At 42.7% G+C, this 17,030-nt stretch overlaps 3 protein-coding genes across 3 annotated transcripts; all 3 read right to left on the reverse strand.

The window, feature by feature from the left end:
- Positions 1 to 195: 195 nt before the first annotated feature.
- On the reverse strand, positions 196 to 6,358 carry LOC106563377 (erythropoietin). The gene is made up of 4 exons (XM_014128880.2): positions 6,134 to 6,358; positions 3,094 to 3,224; positions 2,804 to 2,890; positions 196 to 674 (listed from the first exon to the last, which is right to left on the reverse strand). Exons 1-4 carry the CDS (start codon positions 6,147 to 6,149, stop codon positions 519 to 521), a joined length of 390 nt encoding a protein of 129 aa, XP_013984355.1. The 5' UTR covers positions 6,150 to 6,358; the 3' UTR covers positions 196 to 518.
- A 2,403-nt stretch (positions 6,359 to 8,761) lies between these two features.
- LOC106563382 (endonuclease domain-containing 1 protein-like) lies at positions 8,762 to 10,329 on the reverse strand. Its single transcript, XM_014128889.2, has 2 exons — positions 9,882 to 10,329; positions 8,762 to 9,548 (listed from the first exon to the last, which is right to left on the reverse strand). The coding sequence occupies exons 1-2, from the start codon at positions 10,191 to 10,193 to the stop codon at positions 8,964 to 8,966; spliced, it is 897 nt and encodes a 298-aa protein (XP_013984364.2). The 5' UTR covers positions 10,194 to 10,329; the 3' UTR covers positions 8,762 to 8,963.
- A 918-nt stretch (positions 10,330 to 11,247) lies between these two features.
- LOC106563379 (endonuclease domain-containing 1 protein) lies at positions 11,248 to 13,132 on the reverse strand. The gene is made up of 2 exons (XM_014128885.2): positions 12,679 to 13,132; positions 11,248 to 12,431 (listed from the first exon to the last, which is right to left on the reverse strand). The coding sequence occupies exons 1-2, from the start codon at positions 12,982 to 12,984 to the stop codon at positions 11,823 to 11,825; spliced, it is 915 nt and encodes a 304-aa protein (XP_013984360.1). The 5' UTR covers positions 12,985 to 13,132; the 3' UTR covers positions 11,248 to 11,822.
- Between the last annotated feature and the right edge of the window lie 3,898 nt (positions 13,133 to 17,030).

Here is a 17,030-nt window from a genome sequence, read left to right on the forward strand (position 1 = left end):
GCACACAGTGAGAAGTGATCAATACATTGTCTTGCAGCAAAGTGTACCTGTGGTCTGAATTATAACAGCACTGAGCAAGCATATTAGATGAACACACAAACACTGACTTCACTATGTTAAACCTTAGCATCAATGAGAAACCTATGGTTCAAAGACTAAAAGGGACACACTCCTATATGAAAATAGAGATGTATATAAAAACATGTTTAAGACAAGTTTAATGCAAACTGTATAAATAGAACATAATATACAATTCTTGGATTTAGGACATTATATCTGATCTTCTATGATGTGTTATATCTGTAGCTTATTCCACTGCATGCATCAGAGCTCTTTGGCAGTACTGCTAGGTAGTACGAGGAACCGGTGAGATCAATGAGCTGTAGAACTTCCGACCTTGTCTACACATTCCATACTTGGTAAGCCATTCAGAGATTTCAGCAAAAGTCCAATCACCTCATCCTCTCTCTAAACAACGGTCCAATCACATCCTCTTCTGCTTTTGAGGAAAGCTCCAATCAAGTGCTGTTCTGTTGACAGGCAGGTGCATTGGTGAGCAGAAGGCGACCCTTCCCTCGTAGGAAGTTGGTGTGGACATGGAGCAGCTCAGATAAGGACGACACCTTCCTAGTCACTGAGTCACCTACTGCTGGTGCTGGAGGAAGGGGCAGGTCCTGTTCAATGGATGGGAGGAAGAACAAGGTTTAGTACACAACCCTGAAAAAAAGCACCACTCATCTGTTCTGTGGAAGAGAGTCTATTCCAGGTTCTTCTTGGCCTGCTACTCCATACCAAACTGTATGCAGCCAAATAGAACCCCCATTCTGACACCTTTCCACTAACTTCCACTGCCATACCCGGCCTGCTCAATGTCATCTCAGTCACTGAACTGCCCTACCCTTAAAAGGCACAGGTTTCTGAGAAGAGTGGCGCCTCTGACAGAAAAGCAAACAAAGCACGGCAGGTGAATAATAGAAAAGTAAAACACGTAATAATAAAATAATAAATGTTGCACAATGAATAATGATAACTTGGCTATATACACGGGGTACCAGTACCGAGACGTTGTGCAGGGGTATGAGATAATTGAGGTAGATATGTACTGTGCATATAACTAGAAAGAAAGTGACAGATAGTAAACAGTAGCAGTGGCGTATGTGATGAGTCAAAAAGTTAGTGCAAAAAGGGTCAATGCAGATTGTCCGGGTAGCTATTTGGTTAACTATTTCACTAACTATTTAGCAGTCTTATGGCTTGGGGGTAGAAGCTGTTCAGGGTCCTGTTGGTTCAAGACTTGGTGCACCAGTCCCGATGCCGTGCGGTAGTAGAGAGAACAGTCTATAACTTGGGTGGCTGGAGTCTTTGACAATTTTTAGGGCCTTCCACTGACACCGCCTGGTATAGAGGTCCTGAATGGTAGGGAGCTCAGCCCCAGTGATGTCCTGAGCCGTCTGCACTACCCTCTGTAGCACCTTGCGGTCGGATGCCAAGCAGTTGCCATACCAAGCGGTGATGCAGCCAGTCAAGATGCTCTTAATGGTGCAGCTGTGGACATTTTTGAGGATCTTTTTGAGGATCTATCCATGTCAAATCTTTTCAGACACCTGAGGGGGAAGAGGTCTTGTCGTGCCCTCTTCACCACTGTGTTGGTGTTTTTGGACCATGATAGATGTGATGTGGACACTGAGGAACTTGAAGCTCTCGACCCGCTCCGCTACAGCCCTGTCGATGTGAATGGGGGCGAGCTCGGCCCTTCATTTCCTGTAGTCCATGATCAGCTCCTTTGTTTTGCTGAGGTTGAGGGAGAGGTTCTTGTCCTGCCACCACACTTCCAGGTCTCTAACCTCCACCCTATAGGCTGTCTCATCGTCGTCGGTGATCAGGCCTACCACCGTTTTGTCATCTGCAAACTTAATGATGGTGTTGGAGTCGTCCGTGGCCATGCAGGTGAACAGGGAGTACAGGAGGGGACTAAGCACACACCCCTGAGGGTCTCCCGTGTTGAGGGTCAGCGTGGCGGCTCTGTTGTTGTTTACCCTCACCACCTCGGGGCGTCCCATCAGGAAGTCCATGATCCAGTTGCAGAGGGAGGTGTTCTGTCCCAGGGTCCATAGCTTAGTGATGAGCTTGGACGGCACTATGATGTTGAACGCTGAGCTGTAGTCAATGAATAGCATTCTCACATAGGTAAAAAAAAGAGGAGGAAGGGAAGCGCTGCTAAGGTACACAATAGTAGGTTTTGATAGACAGAAGGTGCTCTTTGGTAAAAGGGGTAAATTGGTCATCAAAAAGAAAGGAGGACCAAGGCACTCTTCATATAATTAATTCAAATGCCTTTTTGTATGGCATGTTCAATGGAAACACATTTAAAAACTTTTGGCTGCATGGCCTTCATCAGGGAGTACTCCATTGAACATGCCATACACATAAAGGCATTATAATTAATTATATGAAGAGTTCCTTGGTCCTCCTTTCTTTTTGATTCTCATGTAGGTGTTGTTTTTGTCCATGTGGGAAAGGGCAGTGTGGAATGCAATAGAGATTGCGTCATCTGTTGATCTGTTGAGGCAGTATGTGAATTGGAGTGGGTCCAGGGTGTCTGGGATGATAGTGTTGATGTGAGCCATGACCAGCCTTTCAAAGCATTTCATGGCTACAGATGTGAGTGCTACTGGGCGATAGTCATGTAGACATCTTACCAATATTGGTGCACAATTTCTACTTAAAATATCAAAGGGCACTCATCAAAAAGCACTCATTTCGTGGAACAACCCAGGTACTTAACTGATAGACAGGTACTCACATCCTTTGTCTCCCAGACTACAAAGTCAACATTTGTCAGAAGAACCACAAATGTGCCTGTCACTCCACACCCTGCCTTGCAACCTCGCTGCAAGAGGGAAGGAAGGCAAGACATATTGACACAGTTAGGGCAAGATGAGACACACCGACAGATCAAACACACTAACAAAGCTGAATTGTCTCCGCACATAATACACTCTAATAGTTTCATCATCTGTCTTCTAATGTGACATTTTTCAAACATGTTAAAGTAGCTCAGGTCCATCTAGTGATGGTTAGGCCTCAGCTCACCAGAGCGGTCTCTGTGTCGCGGGCCTCCATGATGAAGGGATCCAGGACGCGCGGGTCACAGATGGGCCTGACAGGAGAAGGGAGGCCTCGTCCTGCCCACTGGAGTACAGTCAGCAGTACCACCACCGGCCCTGAGGGAGGGGACACACACACACACATCATCAGGCTAATGCTAGAAATGGTGGCTGAGAGTAATTACAGACTGGCAGCAAATCTGACAATCATATAACAGGAAGTTATGTCAACCAGTTCCAGAGAATAGAGGATCACTGGAGCAGATACACTGTAAATTATGTACAATGATAACTGACAGTTTGGACTGTTTGGACTGTTGGACTGGGAAAACCCATTCTGGCCAATACGTTGGCTTCTCTATGAGGTGGGTTATAAAATCTAATTGTGATTTACTTCTGCAGAGGATTTACACAGAAGGGACATCAACCCTCTATGACAACTAACTCCCAGGTTCACTTTCCCGGATTTATTGACCAATAACTGCAGACAGGTTTGTGGCCATGCACATCATAGTAACACGGAGAAGAACACATAAACACAATGTCAGATAAATAATCATGAGGTTATTGTGCTTGTCACTCTTACTGTAATGCATTGTTTCAGAACATAATGATACCTTACTGTATGTTATGGATTTCTGTAGAGGTACAGTTGAAGTTGGAAGTTTACATACACTTAGGTTGGAGTTATTAAAACTTGTTTTTCAACCACTCCACAAATTTCTTGTTAACAAACTATAGTTTTGGCAAGTCGGTTAGGACATCTACTTTGTGCATGACACAAGTCATTTTTTCAACAATTGTTTACAGATAGATTATTTCACATATAATTCACTGTATCATAATTCCAGTGGGTCAGAAGTAACATACACTAAGTTGACTGTGCCTTTAAACAGCTTGGAAAATTCCAGAAAATGATGTCATGGATTTAGAAGCTTCTGACAGGCTAATTGACATCATTTGAGTCAATTGGAGGTGTACCTGTGGATGTATTTCAAGGCCTACCTTCAAACTCAGTGCCTCTTTGCTTGACATCATGGGAAAATCAAAAGAAATCAGCCAAGACCTCAGAATTTTTTTCCCAAATGCCTGAAGGTACCACGTTCATCTGTTCAAACAATAGTACGCAAGTATAAACACCATGGGACCATGCAGCCGTCATACCGCTCAGGAAGGAGATGCGTTCTGTCTCCTAGAGATGAACGTACTTTTGTGCGAAAAGTGCAAATCAATCCCAGAACAACAGCAAAGGATCTTGTGAAGATGCTGGAGGAAACAGGTACAAAAGTATCTATATCCACAGTAAAACGAGTCCTATATCAACATAACCTGAAAGGCTGCTCAGCAAGAAAGAAGCCACTGCTCCAAAACTGCCATAAAAAAATCCAGACTACGGTTTGCAACTGCACATGGGGACAAAGATCATACTTTTTGGAGAAATGTCCTCTGGTCTGATGAAACAAAAATAGAACTGTTTAACCATAATGACTATCATTATGTTAGGAGGAAAAGGGGGGAGGCTTGCAAGCCGAAGAACACCATCCCAACCGTGAAGCACGGGGGTGGCAGCATCATGTTGTGGGGGTGCTTTGCTGCAGGAGGGACTGGTGCACTTCACAAAATAAATGGCATCATGAGGAAGGAAAATGATGTGGATATATTGAAGCAACATCTTAAGACATCAGTCAGGAAGTTAAAGCTTGGCCGCAAATGGGTCTTCCAAATGGACAATGACCCCAAGCATACTTCCAAAGTTGTGGCAAAATGGCTTAAGGACAACAAAGTCAAGGTATTGGAGTGGCCATCACAAAGCCTGACCTCAATCCTATAGAAAATGTGTGGGCAGAACTGAAACAGCATGTGCGAGCAAGGAGGCCAACAAACCTGACTCAGTTACACCAGCTCTGTCAGGAAGAATGGGCCAAAATTCACCCAATTTATTGTGGGAAGCTTGTGGAAGGCTACTCGAAACGTTTGACCCAAGTTAAACAATTTAAAGGCAATACTACCAAATACTAATTGAGTGTATGTAAACTTCTGACCCAGTGGGAATGTGATGAAAGAAATAAAAGCTGAAATAAATCATTCTCTCTACTATTATTCTGACATTTCACATTCTTAAAATAAAGCGATGATCCTAACGGACATAAGACAGGGAATTTTTACTAGGATTAAATGTCAGGAATTGTGAAGAACTGAGTTTAAATGTATTTGGCAAAGGTGTATGTAAACCTCCGACTTCAACTGTATATAGGCCTAGTATATGTCAATTTATGCCATGAACCCTTGTTGGTAAATCTAGTGAAGAAATTGATGCCAAGTGGTTTCTATTTTACTTTCTAATGCAAAGTCTCATTGGAAAGGTAGATTGTCCTCGTTGTCCTGTAAATATTGGAGTGTACACTGTACACACCTTTTCTGTTCATATACTGTCCATACGGTCTATACACACCATATACACACCATTATATATAATTGTATTCAGGACTCTGACATTGTTCATTCTGATATTGCTCTTTCTGTTATATATATCTATATTTTTTTGGGGGGGGGGGGGGGGATTATGAGTGCATTGTTATGTAATGCTAGATATTACTGCACTGTTGGAGCTAGAAAACACAAGCCTTTCTTTACACCTGCAATAACGTCTGCAAATAATACACCCAATAAACTTTGATTTATTTGACAGTAGACATGGCATCCCCATGCGTACTTTATGCACCAGAGAGGTCGTTGCGGGAATAGTTCTATTCCTCACCCATTGACTACATACAGCAACTCCTTGACGTTTAAATTCTGAAAACCTGGTGGTGGATGCCAATAATTATGCCATAACGATACCATCGAAGGCACCGTAGGCACCTCCCTCTGAAAATATACTTTGGAAACTTTCAAACATGTGTTTGGAACTTTGCGCACAAAAGTTAATGGAGAGACCTAATCTCCTTAACATGTTTGCTTCAGTATTACCGTATATTACAAAAACAGTATTGTTATCAAATAATGTTGTGCAATATATAATTTACCTGAAATGGAAGACATTCGCAAAATGGTCCAACATTTTTAGAAGGCACTGCTAAACAAAGTACATGTGCAATATACACTGTAAAAAAGCACTTTCTACGCCGAATTGTCTAGTTTTTAGGCCTACACTATATGAAATTAGCTCTAAATAGCCTTTCTCCACTTGTGTACTTGCCCCTTGTTCAGAGCGCAATGGAATGGCCGTGCGCACCAGAGATGAAAGCTCGATGGTCTCTCCGGGCGCGGCTATTTTCATTCTAGGTTAACCGTGTCGTGTTTTGGCAAACTGCCATGTACTTATTGATTTATCTTACCACACTGTATGCTGAACATACAAGTACAGGCTGTCATTCTTCAGCGGTCTGTTCTAAATGAGGAGAATGCATGGCATTAATGAACCAAGTAACCTATGGCCATCCGGATCCCCACATCGCCCCCGTTGATTCACCCGTCTGATGACGTCATAAACGTTTTTGTGATCGTTGGTCTGGTCTTTTGTAACTGATATAAGAATGGGGAAATGCCATATTTTACTTTTCAATGGTTGCCATATGCTTTGAATGAACATTGATTGTTGTGCATAAATATATTTTCTCTGTTGTTCTATTTGTGTGGAAAATAATTTATTACAGATAGGCCTATAGAGTCTATAAATATACAGGTATATCCCAGGCGCCTTGGAGAATTGGTATAAATTGAGCCAAAGGATTAGTTGGGCCACACCTTGTTTCTAGGAAACCATCAGTGGTATAAAGTACTTATGTATTTTGGGGGGGAATGTGTACTTTACTTTACTATCGATATTTTTTACAACTTTTTATTTTTATACTTTTTCCTCCATACATTTTCCCTGACACCCAAAGTGCGAGTTACATTTAGTTTTTGCTTAGCAGGGCAGGAAAAAGGTCAAATTCACACACTTATCAAGAGAACATCCCTGATCATCCCCACTGCCTCTGATCTGGTGGACTCACTAAACACAAATGCTTAATTTGTAAATTATGTCTAAATGTTGGAGTGTGTCCAAGGCAACAACAAAAAAATAGGAACATTGTGCCATCTTGGTTTGCTTAATGTAAGGAATTTGAAATAATTTGTACTTTTACCTTTGATACCTTTTACCTTTGATAGGGTAAGTGATATTGAACAGAGATATCTATATCTGAATGTAGGCATGTGACATAGGGTGGACTTTAGCTTTCCTATTTAACTGAATTTTCACAGATCTATGCTTGCTTTCACCAATGACTGACCTTAATAATTGCTGATTGCATGTGTGTACTGTGACTCTGAGATTTGCGATGCTTAATAGAATTCACTTTTTTGTATGATCCTCCTGTGATTGGAGCATCCCTAAACTACTCTCTCTTTCATTGCAGTTCACGCCCTCTGCCTCCTTTTTAACCTGTGGTGCACCTGTGTTTCGGTCATGTACGTCCGTGGCGCTGGAGTACAAGATACAAGTTGTCGTCCAAACTACAAAGGTCTGAACTACAGAGCTCTGGTTGGAGCTAGCATGTAGTGGCATCCATCCTAAAAATAGTTCGCCCTGCGTTCAGGGTTGTCGGCTGTTGTTTTTTATTTTGTAGTTCTTGCTCCAAGCGGGGTGTGTATCATCATCAGGGTATGTATCATTGACTGTGGTTATTTATACTGGCAAAGTTGAAACAGAATTTGGCCAGTTGGTTTGGAATGTTGTAACTGAAAGATCTTTGTAATAAAATGGTATTGTTGATATAGTTTTGCCTGGTCCATTGTATTGCTCATGACCCAATCCAATAGGTGGCCTGTCGTCACAAACCTGTGTGTCTTATGGTGCTTTCAAGACAACTGGGAACTCTGAAAAAAACAAGGTTGAATGAGGACGTCAGTGATCTTCAGGAATTCTGAGTTGGATGGCCGTTAAAAATGAATTTTCCCAGTCAGAGCTCGTTTTTTTTTCTTCTTCGAGTTCCCAGTTGTCTTGAACGCACTGAAGTCAGAAGTCAGCGATTTCCCAGTTACGAGTTCTCAGTTGTTTTGAACGCAGCATTTCACTGGTTGAAGTGTTCTCTGTATTAAACAGAAATTGGCGTAGTCTGGTGATTGAGCCATTTTAGTCACAGCCCCTCCCTGCCAGGGTGTGACACATACATTTAAGATATACAATATACCATACCCCCATTCCATGAATTAAACCTTGACCTAACATCGCCCACTGTCACAGGACACCATCACCAACTTACCCCAAGGTGGCTCAATTTACTCTGTCCCTATGCTCAACTTACCCCATACCCGGAGTAAATTGTGCCAAGAGACAACTTTTTTGTGGCACGGTATGTTTTCAAAGCTGTTATGTTTACATGAATTCTGACTATTTCCAGGGATACCCAATATCCTGAAATATATGTAGATATCTTTGTTAGAAATAATACTATATTTCCCTAGATGTCAATGCTGCCAATGGGATGCATTTAAAACCCCTTCCTGTCCACTGACCTACATTCTTGGTTCTGGTTCCTAAAGTTAATGAAGTTACATAGTTGTGTCAGTCTACTTGCATTTATTGACAGTAAAATGTTACTTCAAATTAGACAAAGTACAGGTCAAGTTTTTTACCCCCCCCCCCCAAAAAAAAAGATCACCACAGAAGTAGTGGACGGCAGCTAGCCTAGTGGTTAAGAGCGTTAGGCCAGTAACTACAATGTAAATGTAGAAGTTTGACAGAAGCTCCCTCTAGTGTATGTATGAATAAATACATCCACACCATATACCATTTGATCCCACAATACTAAAACCTTGCTTTTATGTCCGTCAGCATTACAGCTATAGACAAAATGTTTTCTAGTATGGCTACATGTCATCAGGCACACAGTCATTGTAGAAGATCTGGTAGTTCTTGTCCACGTCCATCCGTCCCTTCAGAAACGTCTCTAGGGTCTTGATAGCCACCTCCACCACAGCATTGTTGACCCTATTATTCAGACCATAGGCCCCAAACACAGGAAAGCGGTAGCGCTCTAGGTAGGGGGCATTGTGGTCGTAGTCTGGACAGCAGTAGGCCGTCCACATGTACTCTGGGATGCCCACACGGTCCTGGTTGTCTCGCCGAATCATGTTCCCGGCCGAGGTAACCCCCGTGATGACATAGGCATTGCCGCGGCAGTAGTTGTTGAGGCGTTGTCTGATACGGTCCTCGTGCTGGGCCCAGGAGCCGGTGTTGAACTCTCTGATCTGAGGCACCACGTTGGACAGGGTGTAGGTGGCTGCCTTGTCGAGGGGCTCCGACTGGTGCTGGTCTGGGTTCAGTTGGCCACGCACATACTGGGGCACGTCTGTAAAGTCCTCCAGCACCGCCTGACTGTCCATGAGACGCATGTGCATCTGAGCCGGCTGTGGGTAGACCTCCATATTACTGCTGGATTTACTGGAGCCCAGCTAGAAAGAGAGAGATGATCTTTAAATTATAACATACTTTTGTGATTAGGTGAAATTAAAGAGCTCTATATTTATTGCAGTAATTGATGCTATTACCAAAGGAAGATAGAGGGTGTGTGCGAAAAACAAAGGCTCACTCATTCTTTGATCAAGACAGTGAGCTTTAGTTTTTGAATATCGTTCAAGTCCATATCTTAGGTACCATAATAGTCTCCTTCATATGAGAACGTAATTGTAGTTACAGACATGTGAATTCTCACACTGGGAAAAAAACACAGTTGTTACAATGATTAACTTCCCTTACCTTCCCTCTGTCCTCAGACCTCAACTCACCTGTGGTTCGTACATCCAGGGCTGGTCCATGCTCTTCTCCCCGTCAGACCGTTTGAAGGTGTAGGCAGAGTAGAGGGGCATATGTCTACGGGGGTCATAGAGGGTGACGAATCGGGGTTTGTCCTCCAGGATCTGGCAGATCTTCTTCAGGTTGCTGCCCGCCAGGTAGCCCCGTGGTGGTATGCCCATGTACATATAGTCCTTACAGTTCTCCACATGGTCAAAGTCCTCCACCACGCCACACCAGGCCCAGGGCACCCACAGGAACATACTCAGAGCAGCATACCAAGACTGCTGCCAAGTAGACCTCATGCTCTAAAGAAATATCCCTATATTTAATAATGCTCTGATACCTTCACACTCCTCTGTCACTGATTCTGCAGTCTGTCAGTCTCATCAGCATTTAGCAGTCTGTCAGTGTTAGTGTTACTTTCACTAAACTTATTAATGACTCTTTCCCATGCAAAGCAATGTTATAGGATTGGCCAGGACTCACCTGTAAGCCTGATGCTCCCAGTTCTAACCATTCCCACATCCAGTGGGGAAACTTATACGAGTCACATGTTCAAAAGCACTGAGAACTGTAGGCGCCTAAAATAGAGAGAAATTTCTCATCATCAAATTAAATCAAATTGGATTAGTCAAATACACAGTTTACAGCAGGTATAGAAGGTGCATCGAAATGATTATGTGCTAGCTCCCTCAACAATGCAGTACATTAATCAATAACAATAAAAGTCAAGTCAAGTAAAAAATAACAAGTAATAGAAGTAATAGAAGATATGAGTGGCTCTAGTTTATGAGAAAGTTCATGTAAAAATTGCTACACTGCATCCACTCAGACACCATTCATTCAAATTCACCCATGCACACAAACACTTAGTTTAATGACCACACAGCTCCACATGTTCTGAGCGGAAGGTTGAGCTGTCTGAGCTATGGGCACATTTTGGAGGACGATTTTTAATATGTCAATCAGAGTAATCTGAGAGGTAAATTAATTATGAGTCATAAATTAGAGCCAAGTCACATGGTAAGGAAATTAACCTGTCCTAAAAGTGTGCAGGACCTTCTCTTTGGAAACAGTGGTTTTGGATTAGTTCATAGAGTAAAGGGAAACCATATGATCTGATACATAATGTTCCTGTACTCTAATGCTAACTATCACTAACCTGAACAGGTTATACATAATAACGCAGTAATAACCATAATTAAAGCTACTATGATTGGAGAACCCAAAACATGTATGAAAAGATGTGTTCATAATTGTAATAATACATTTTTCATAATTGTCACCCGAAATGTTGGTTTTATACTGTAGCATTTTGTGTGACTGGTTGAAACAGTAAAACATGACACTTGGAAGTCAGAGAACTAATTTGTTTTATTCAAAGAAGATACACTCTTTACAGCCTTTGATGGTATAGTCCATTTTACAACCACTTTCCAACTATGAGCAGATAACACCTCTCCATGAATGGTTGACACACTAAACCATTGTATTTGAATGCCACTGTGCTATTTTATAAGGGGACAGATAGAGGCAAAGCCAATTGCAGTTAAAAAGAGTGCTACAGATACAGAAATGGAGGGACAATTAGCCTACGCAACAACAGAAGTCATTTGGAAGGACATTTAGCCTACGCTACAACAGAAGTAATTTGGAGGGACAATTACCCTACGCTACAACAGAAGTAATTTGGAGGGACAATTACCCTACGCTACAACAGAAGTAATTTGCAAAGAAGATCTTAGATAATAAACGCATATCCAAAGCATGACAAAATGCTATGAATGTTCTGTTACAAGTTCAAAACTTTTAACAAACTGCCAGTGTACATCATATTTAATCATTATAAAAACTACTAGGGCACTGAGCATACACATTTTAGATACACAGAGCACACAGAGTAAGTGTGTATGGTAGCTGCTGGGGAGCTTTTAGATGGTGTGGTGGAGGTACAGAGGGAGGGGAGAGGGGGAGATGCAGTTGTCATAGAAGAGCTGCAGGTTCTGGTCCACGTCCATCCGGGTCTTCAGGAAGTTCTCCAAGTCCTGGACAGTTATCTCGTGGACCATGTTGCCCTCCTTGGCGTTCTTGGCCAGGGCAGCCTGGGAGGGGAAGCGGATGCGGACATCGTGGGGGGCGTTGCGGTCGTAGTCAGTGCAGCAGTAGGCAGTCCACACGTCCTCAGGGATGGCCACGCGGTCCTGGTTGTTCCGGCGAATCATGTGGCCTGTAGTGGTCACCCCTGTGACGATGAAGGCGGTGCCACGGCAGTAGTTGTTGAGGCGGACACGGATGCGCTCCTCGTGCTCACGCCACGGCCCAATGTTGAACTCTCTGATCTCTGGCACCACGTTGGTCAGGGTGTAAGTGGAGGCACGGTCATGAGGGTCAGACTGGTGCTGGTCTGGGTTCAGGTGGCCACGTTCATACAGTACCACGTCAGAGTAGTCATCCAGCACTGCCTGGCTGTCCTCAAACTTCATGTGCAGGTAGCCGGTAGGGAAGGGTAGCATGTTTCCATTGCCATCAACCTCTGCCAGCTGGAGAGAGAGGGGAGAAGGATCAACATATCACTCACACGATTGTAGACTACATAGTAACAAAGGGAAAGAACCTATACACTGTTCAATGAAGGGCTAGCAATCAGTTAACAGCTATAACATTTCAACTCCTGTCACTGCAAAATAGGGACTTAACATTACCATACTTTTCAGATAGAAAACACGTATAACATAACATTTGTTAAGGAGTAGATTCACAAGAACAGCAAAAATGCGTTTGACTGACCTGTGGCTCATACATCCAGGGGTAGTCCACGCGCCGGTCTCCCTCTGTCTTCTTGAAGGAGTAGGCTGAGTAGACGGGGATTCGTTTCTGAGGATCGTACAGGGTCACGAAGCGTGGCTTGTCTGCATAGCGCTGACAGATCTTCTTCAGTTTGGCATCAATGATTCCCCGTGGTGGGGTTCCCATGTATAGGGAATCCTTGCATCGTTCTACATGGTTGAAGTCCTCAACCACAGTGGCCGGAGCTCTAGGTGCACTATGGAAAAGGGAGAACACCAACACCAAACAGCCCGAAGAGAATTGCATGGCTCTTACCAGAACGACTGCAGGAGAGTGAAATGAAAGACAAGGTGTAGAGTTAGAATTTAAACGCCACAGACCAGATATGCAAAGTGAGTAAAATATTGTGACAAAGGGATCTGCTATCCAACCAATTTGTGTTGTGAGTGAATAACAAGAATAGGCGTTGGGCTGTTCTCTATTGTCCAATCAGAAAAGCCTTATGTGAATTTACTGTAACTTTTATAGCTGAAAATATAAGAACATAAGTGGTGAAGGAATAATAGAATATAGCAGTAGTACCCTAACATACAAGGAGGTCAGGTCACTTTAACCTTTAGCAGAGAAGCAACCCACGCACAAAGCCCAACTCAGACAAGTACACAGTAATACATGTCAGCCTGAGTGACTATCCCCACTGCTACCATCAATCTAGCAATTTAGGGGGAACTTTAAGAGGAACAGCCTGAGCAGGACTTGACCAAGCATAAAGGCCATAAAGACCTTGTTAAATCAAATCAAATCAAATTGTATTTGTCACATGCTTCATAAACAACAGGTGTGGACTAACAGTGAAACGCTTACTTACGGGCCCTTCTCAACAATGCAGAGAGAAAGAAATGCACAACGAGTAACGATAACCTGGCTATGTACACGGGGTACCAGTACCGAGTAGATGTGCAGGGATATGAGGTAATTGAGGTAGATATGTACATATAGGTGGGGATAAAGTGACTAGGCAACAGGATAGATAATACAGTATTTAAAATGTAATAAAATGTATGCACTCTACTGTAAGTCGCTCTGGATAGGAGCGTCTGCTAAATGACTAAAATGTAAATGTAAAATAATAAACAGTAGCAGCAGCGTATTTGATGAGTCAAAAGAGTTAAAGCAAAAAGGGTCAATGCAGATTGTCCTGGTGGTTAACTATTGGTTAACTATTGAACTAACTATTTAGCAGGAACCCGGCCCCAGCGATATACTGGGCCGTCCGCACTACACTCGCGCCTTGCATTCAGATGCCAAGTAGTTGCCATATCAAGCGGTTATGCAGCCAGTCAAGATGCTCTCAATGGTGCAGTTGTATAACTTTTTAAAGATCTAAGGGCCCATACCAAATCGTTTCAGCCTCCTGAGGGAGAAGAGGCATTGTTGTGCCTTCTTCACCACTGTGTTGTGTGCGTGGACCATGATAATTCCTTAGTGATGTGGATACCAAGGAACTTGAAGATCTTGACTCACTCCACTACAGCCCCATCGATGTGGATGGGGGCATGCTCGGCCCTCTGTTTCCTGTAGTCCACCAGCTTCTTTGTCTTGCTGACGTTGGAGAGAGGTTGTTGTCCAGGCACTACACTGCCAGGTTACTGACCTCCTCCCTATAGGCTGTCTCATCATCGTCAGTGAACAGGCCAACCACCGTTGTGTCGTCTGCAAACTTAATGATGGTGTTGGAGTTGTGAGCGGCCACGCAGTTGTGGGTGAATAGGGAGTACACGAGGGGACTAAGCACCCACCCCTGAGGGCCCCCCGTTTTGAGGGTCAGCGTGGCAGATGTGTTGTTGCCTACCCTCAGCACCTGGCAGCAGCCTGTTCAGTCCCAGCTTAGTGAGCTCAGTGTTGTCTTGGCAGAGGAGGTAGTACACTCACTGGGGAGGCTATAGAGCCCCACAGTGGACGCCAGTGGAGGCTCCTCAGAAAAAGAAGGGGAGGATCATCCTTAGTGAATTTCATAAAAATAGTGAAACATTCAAAAAGTTTAAACTATACTCAATATATTCTCGCCACCAAATAGTTTATTGAAACACATTGTTTTGCAATGAAGGTCTACAGTAGTCTCAACAGCACTCTACAGGGTAGCACCATGGTGTAGCCAGAGGACAGCTAGTTTCCATCCTTCTCTGGGCACATCGACTTCAATACAAAAGCTAGGAGGCTTATGGTTTTCACCCCTTCCATAGACTTACACAGTAATTATGACAACTTCGGGAGGACATCCTCAAACCTATCAGAGCTCTTGCAGCATGAACTGACATGTTGTGCACCCAATCAAATGATCAGAGTATGAATCTAGTAATTAAAGTATAAGCTACAGATAGTTAACACTGTAGTGCATAAAATGTGGTGAGTATTTAACTCAAAGTGAGAGAAAGAGAATTGAACAGTTTTGAACAAATTCATTTCTTCAAAAATGAAGGAGAAGCAAGAGAGAGAGAGCTAGCTATATTTATATAGGCTGTGTGTAGCGGTTAGCAGTTATGATATGAAGGTTTCACTTGGAAAGGTTTTTCAACTGGTCACAGACAGCTGATATGTTATGTACTGAAGTCCACAACCGAAGGGAAAAGTTGAGAGGAGGAGAGAGTATGGATGCGAGAAGGAAATATAGCTACAACAATCAAAGTGATCATGCTGTTTGTATGTGGCTGCTATGAAAGTGAACTGTGTTTGCATGGGATCAGGGGTGTATTAATTCCGTCGATTCTGTTGAGAAATGTTCTAAATGGAAGCAAACGGAACAAAACGGGGATAAACATACCTGAATTTGTCCAACAGAAACTCTCGTTTGCAACTATTAAACTAATGATTAAAACCTAGATTAGCTAGATGCAGGCAAAAGTGTACATGGTGGTATTGAATGTGTCGCTCACTGTCTGTCACCTTGATTACTCAAATTTCTCTCAACCTGTGCACCTATATTGTAAACTTTCATTCACAGGCTAGGTTGTAGCAACCTAATGATGGCTATAGGGAAAAATTTTGTATCATGTGGTAGCCTAAACCTATCGATGTTACATTGAACTGGGTGAATCAAATATGAATTATAGTCATCCAATATGCTGTAATAAAAATAAGGCCATGCTCATGAAAAAAAATCTTAAACAACACCGACCGCCACTGGTGGGCATGTCAATACACATAAAACCTAGCGGTCAAACGCTGAAATAGTTCCAATCGTTTTTTCCCGTATAATTTTTTCCCATAGGGGATTTTAGAACCACTTCAAACAAGGTCTGTGATTCATGTAGACTTTCCCTGGTGTGACATTTTGTTAACCGTGCAAATCTCTCTCGGACAAGATGACTTTTATCAATATATTCATGTCATGTTCTGACCAGTAAAAGGGGTTGTTTGTTATTGTAGTGTGGTCAGGGCATAGCAGAGGGTGTTTGTTTTGTGTGTTTCGGGGTTTTTGGTGTATGTTCTATATTTTCTATTTCTATGTGTTTATCTGGGTTTTCTATTTCTATGTTGGGGTTTTGGAACGACCTCCAATTAAAGCCAGCTGGTTGTCGTTGCCTCTAATTGGAGGCCATATTTAAGTGGGTTAATTTTCTCTTGTGTTTGTGGGTGGTTGTTTCTGTGTATAGTCTGAGCTCAGCTCAGCTCAGCTCAGCGCAGCGCAGCGCAGCGCAGCGCAGCGCAGCGCAGCGCAGCTCAGCGCAGCTCAGCTCAGCTCAGCTCAGCACAGGACTGGTTTTTGGTGTTTGTTCTGTGTAAGTGTATTTTTGTTTTTTCCTTCTAATAAAAAGAAGATGTTCACTATACCTGCTGCAGTTTGGTCCGCTCCCTACAACGACGCTTATGACAATTCAGCTCTATTTGCTCCCAAATTCTAAAATTATAATTAGCATCAAGGTAGACATCATACAGGACTACAAATCCCTGCAAACTCTTGCACGTCATCTTTAGCTGACACCTATGCTCACAGGTATTGTGTAAATGTAAAACTTGCCGAAGACAGTTCACATTTAGTGTGTTGTGAAATCTGTTATGAATGTATTGTAATGTTTTAAAAATTGTATAAATGCCTTAATTTTACCGGACCCCAGGAAAAGTATTTCGAGTATAGCTAATGGGGATCAAATACAAATACAGAATTATCAATTTAAACAAATTTTGCCAATTATTCATAACTAAAGTTAGCTAGTTAATCCAGAGATTCTTACCTTTGCCTCGATTCAGTAGTCTCGTCCAGATCATCATAGCATTTGTCATTCTGTGTGATAGCCAGATTAACAGCTAATTAGCATTTCTATTTGGGGGGGTAAATACAAGCAAATATATAG

Source organism: Salmo salar, chromosome ssa11 (assembly GCF_905237065.1).
Source record: "Salmo salar chromosome ssa11, Ssal_v3.1, whole genome shotgun sequence".
Classification (NCBI taxonomy): Eukaryota; Metazoa; Chordata; class Actinopteri; order Salmoniformes; family Salmonidae; genus Salmo; species Salmo salar.

What these genes read in the sequence shown, in the direction of transcription:
- LOC106563382 (XM_014128889.2), bottom strand. Translation starts at nt 10,193, where the DNA reads ATGAGGTCTACTTGGCAGCAGTCTTGGTATGCTGCTCTGAGTATGTTC. An exon ending in CCTGGATGTACGAACCACAG is followed by an intron (nt 9,549 to 9,881) that starts GTGAGTTGAGGT and finishes CTCTCTTTCTAG; the next exon opens with CTGGGCTCCAGTAAATCCAG.
- LOC106563379 (XM_014128885.2), bottom strand. Translation starts at nt 12,984, where the DNA reads ATGCAATTCTCTTCGGGCTGTTTGGTGTTGGTGTTCTCCCTTTTCCAT. An exon ending in CCTGGATGTATGAGCCACAG is followed by an intron (nt 12,432 to 12,678) that starts GTCAGTCAAACG and finishes CTCTCTCTCCAG; the next exon opens with CTGGCAGAGGTTGATGGCAA.
- LOC106563377 (XM_014128880.2), bottom strand. An exon ending in GCGACACAGAGACCGCTCTG is followed by an intron (nt 2,891 to 3,093) that starts GTGAGCTGAGGC and finishes TCCCTCTTGCAG; the next exon opens with CGAGGTTGCAAGGCAGGGTG. An exon ending in TAGTCTGGGAGACAAAGGAT is followed by an intron (nt 675 to 2,803) that starts GTGAGTACCTGT and finishes TCCATTGAACAG; the next exon opens with GACCTGCCCCTTCCTCCAGC.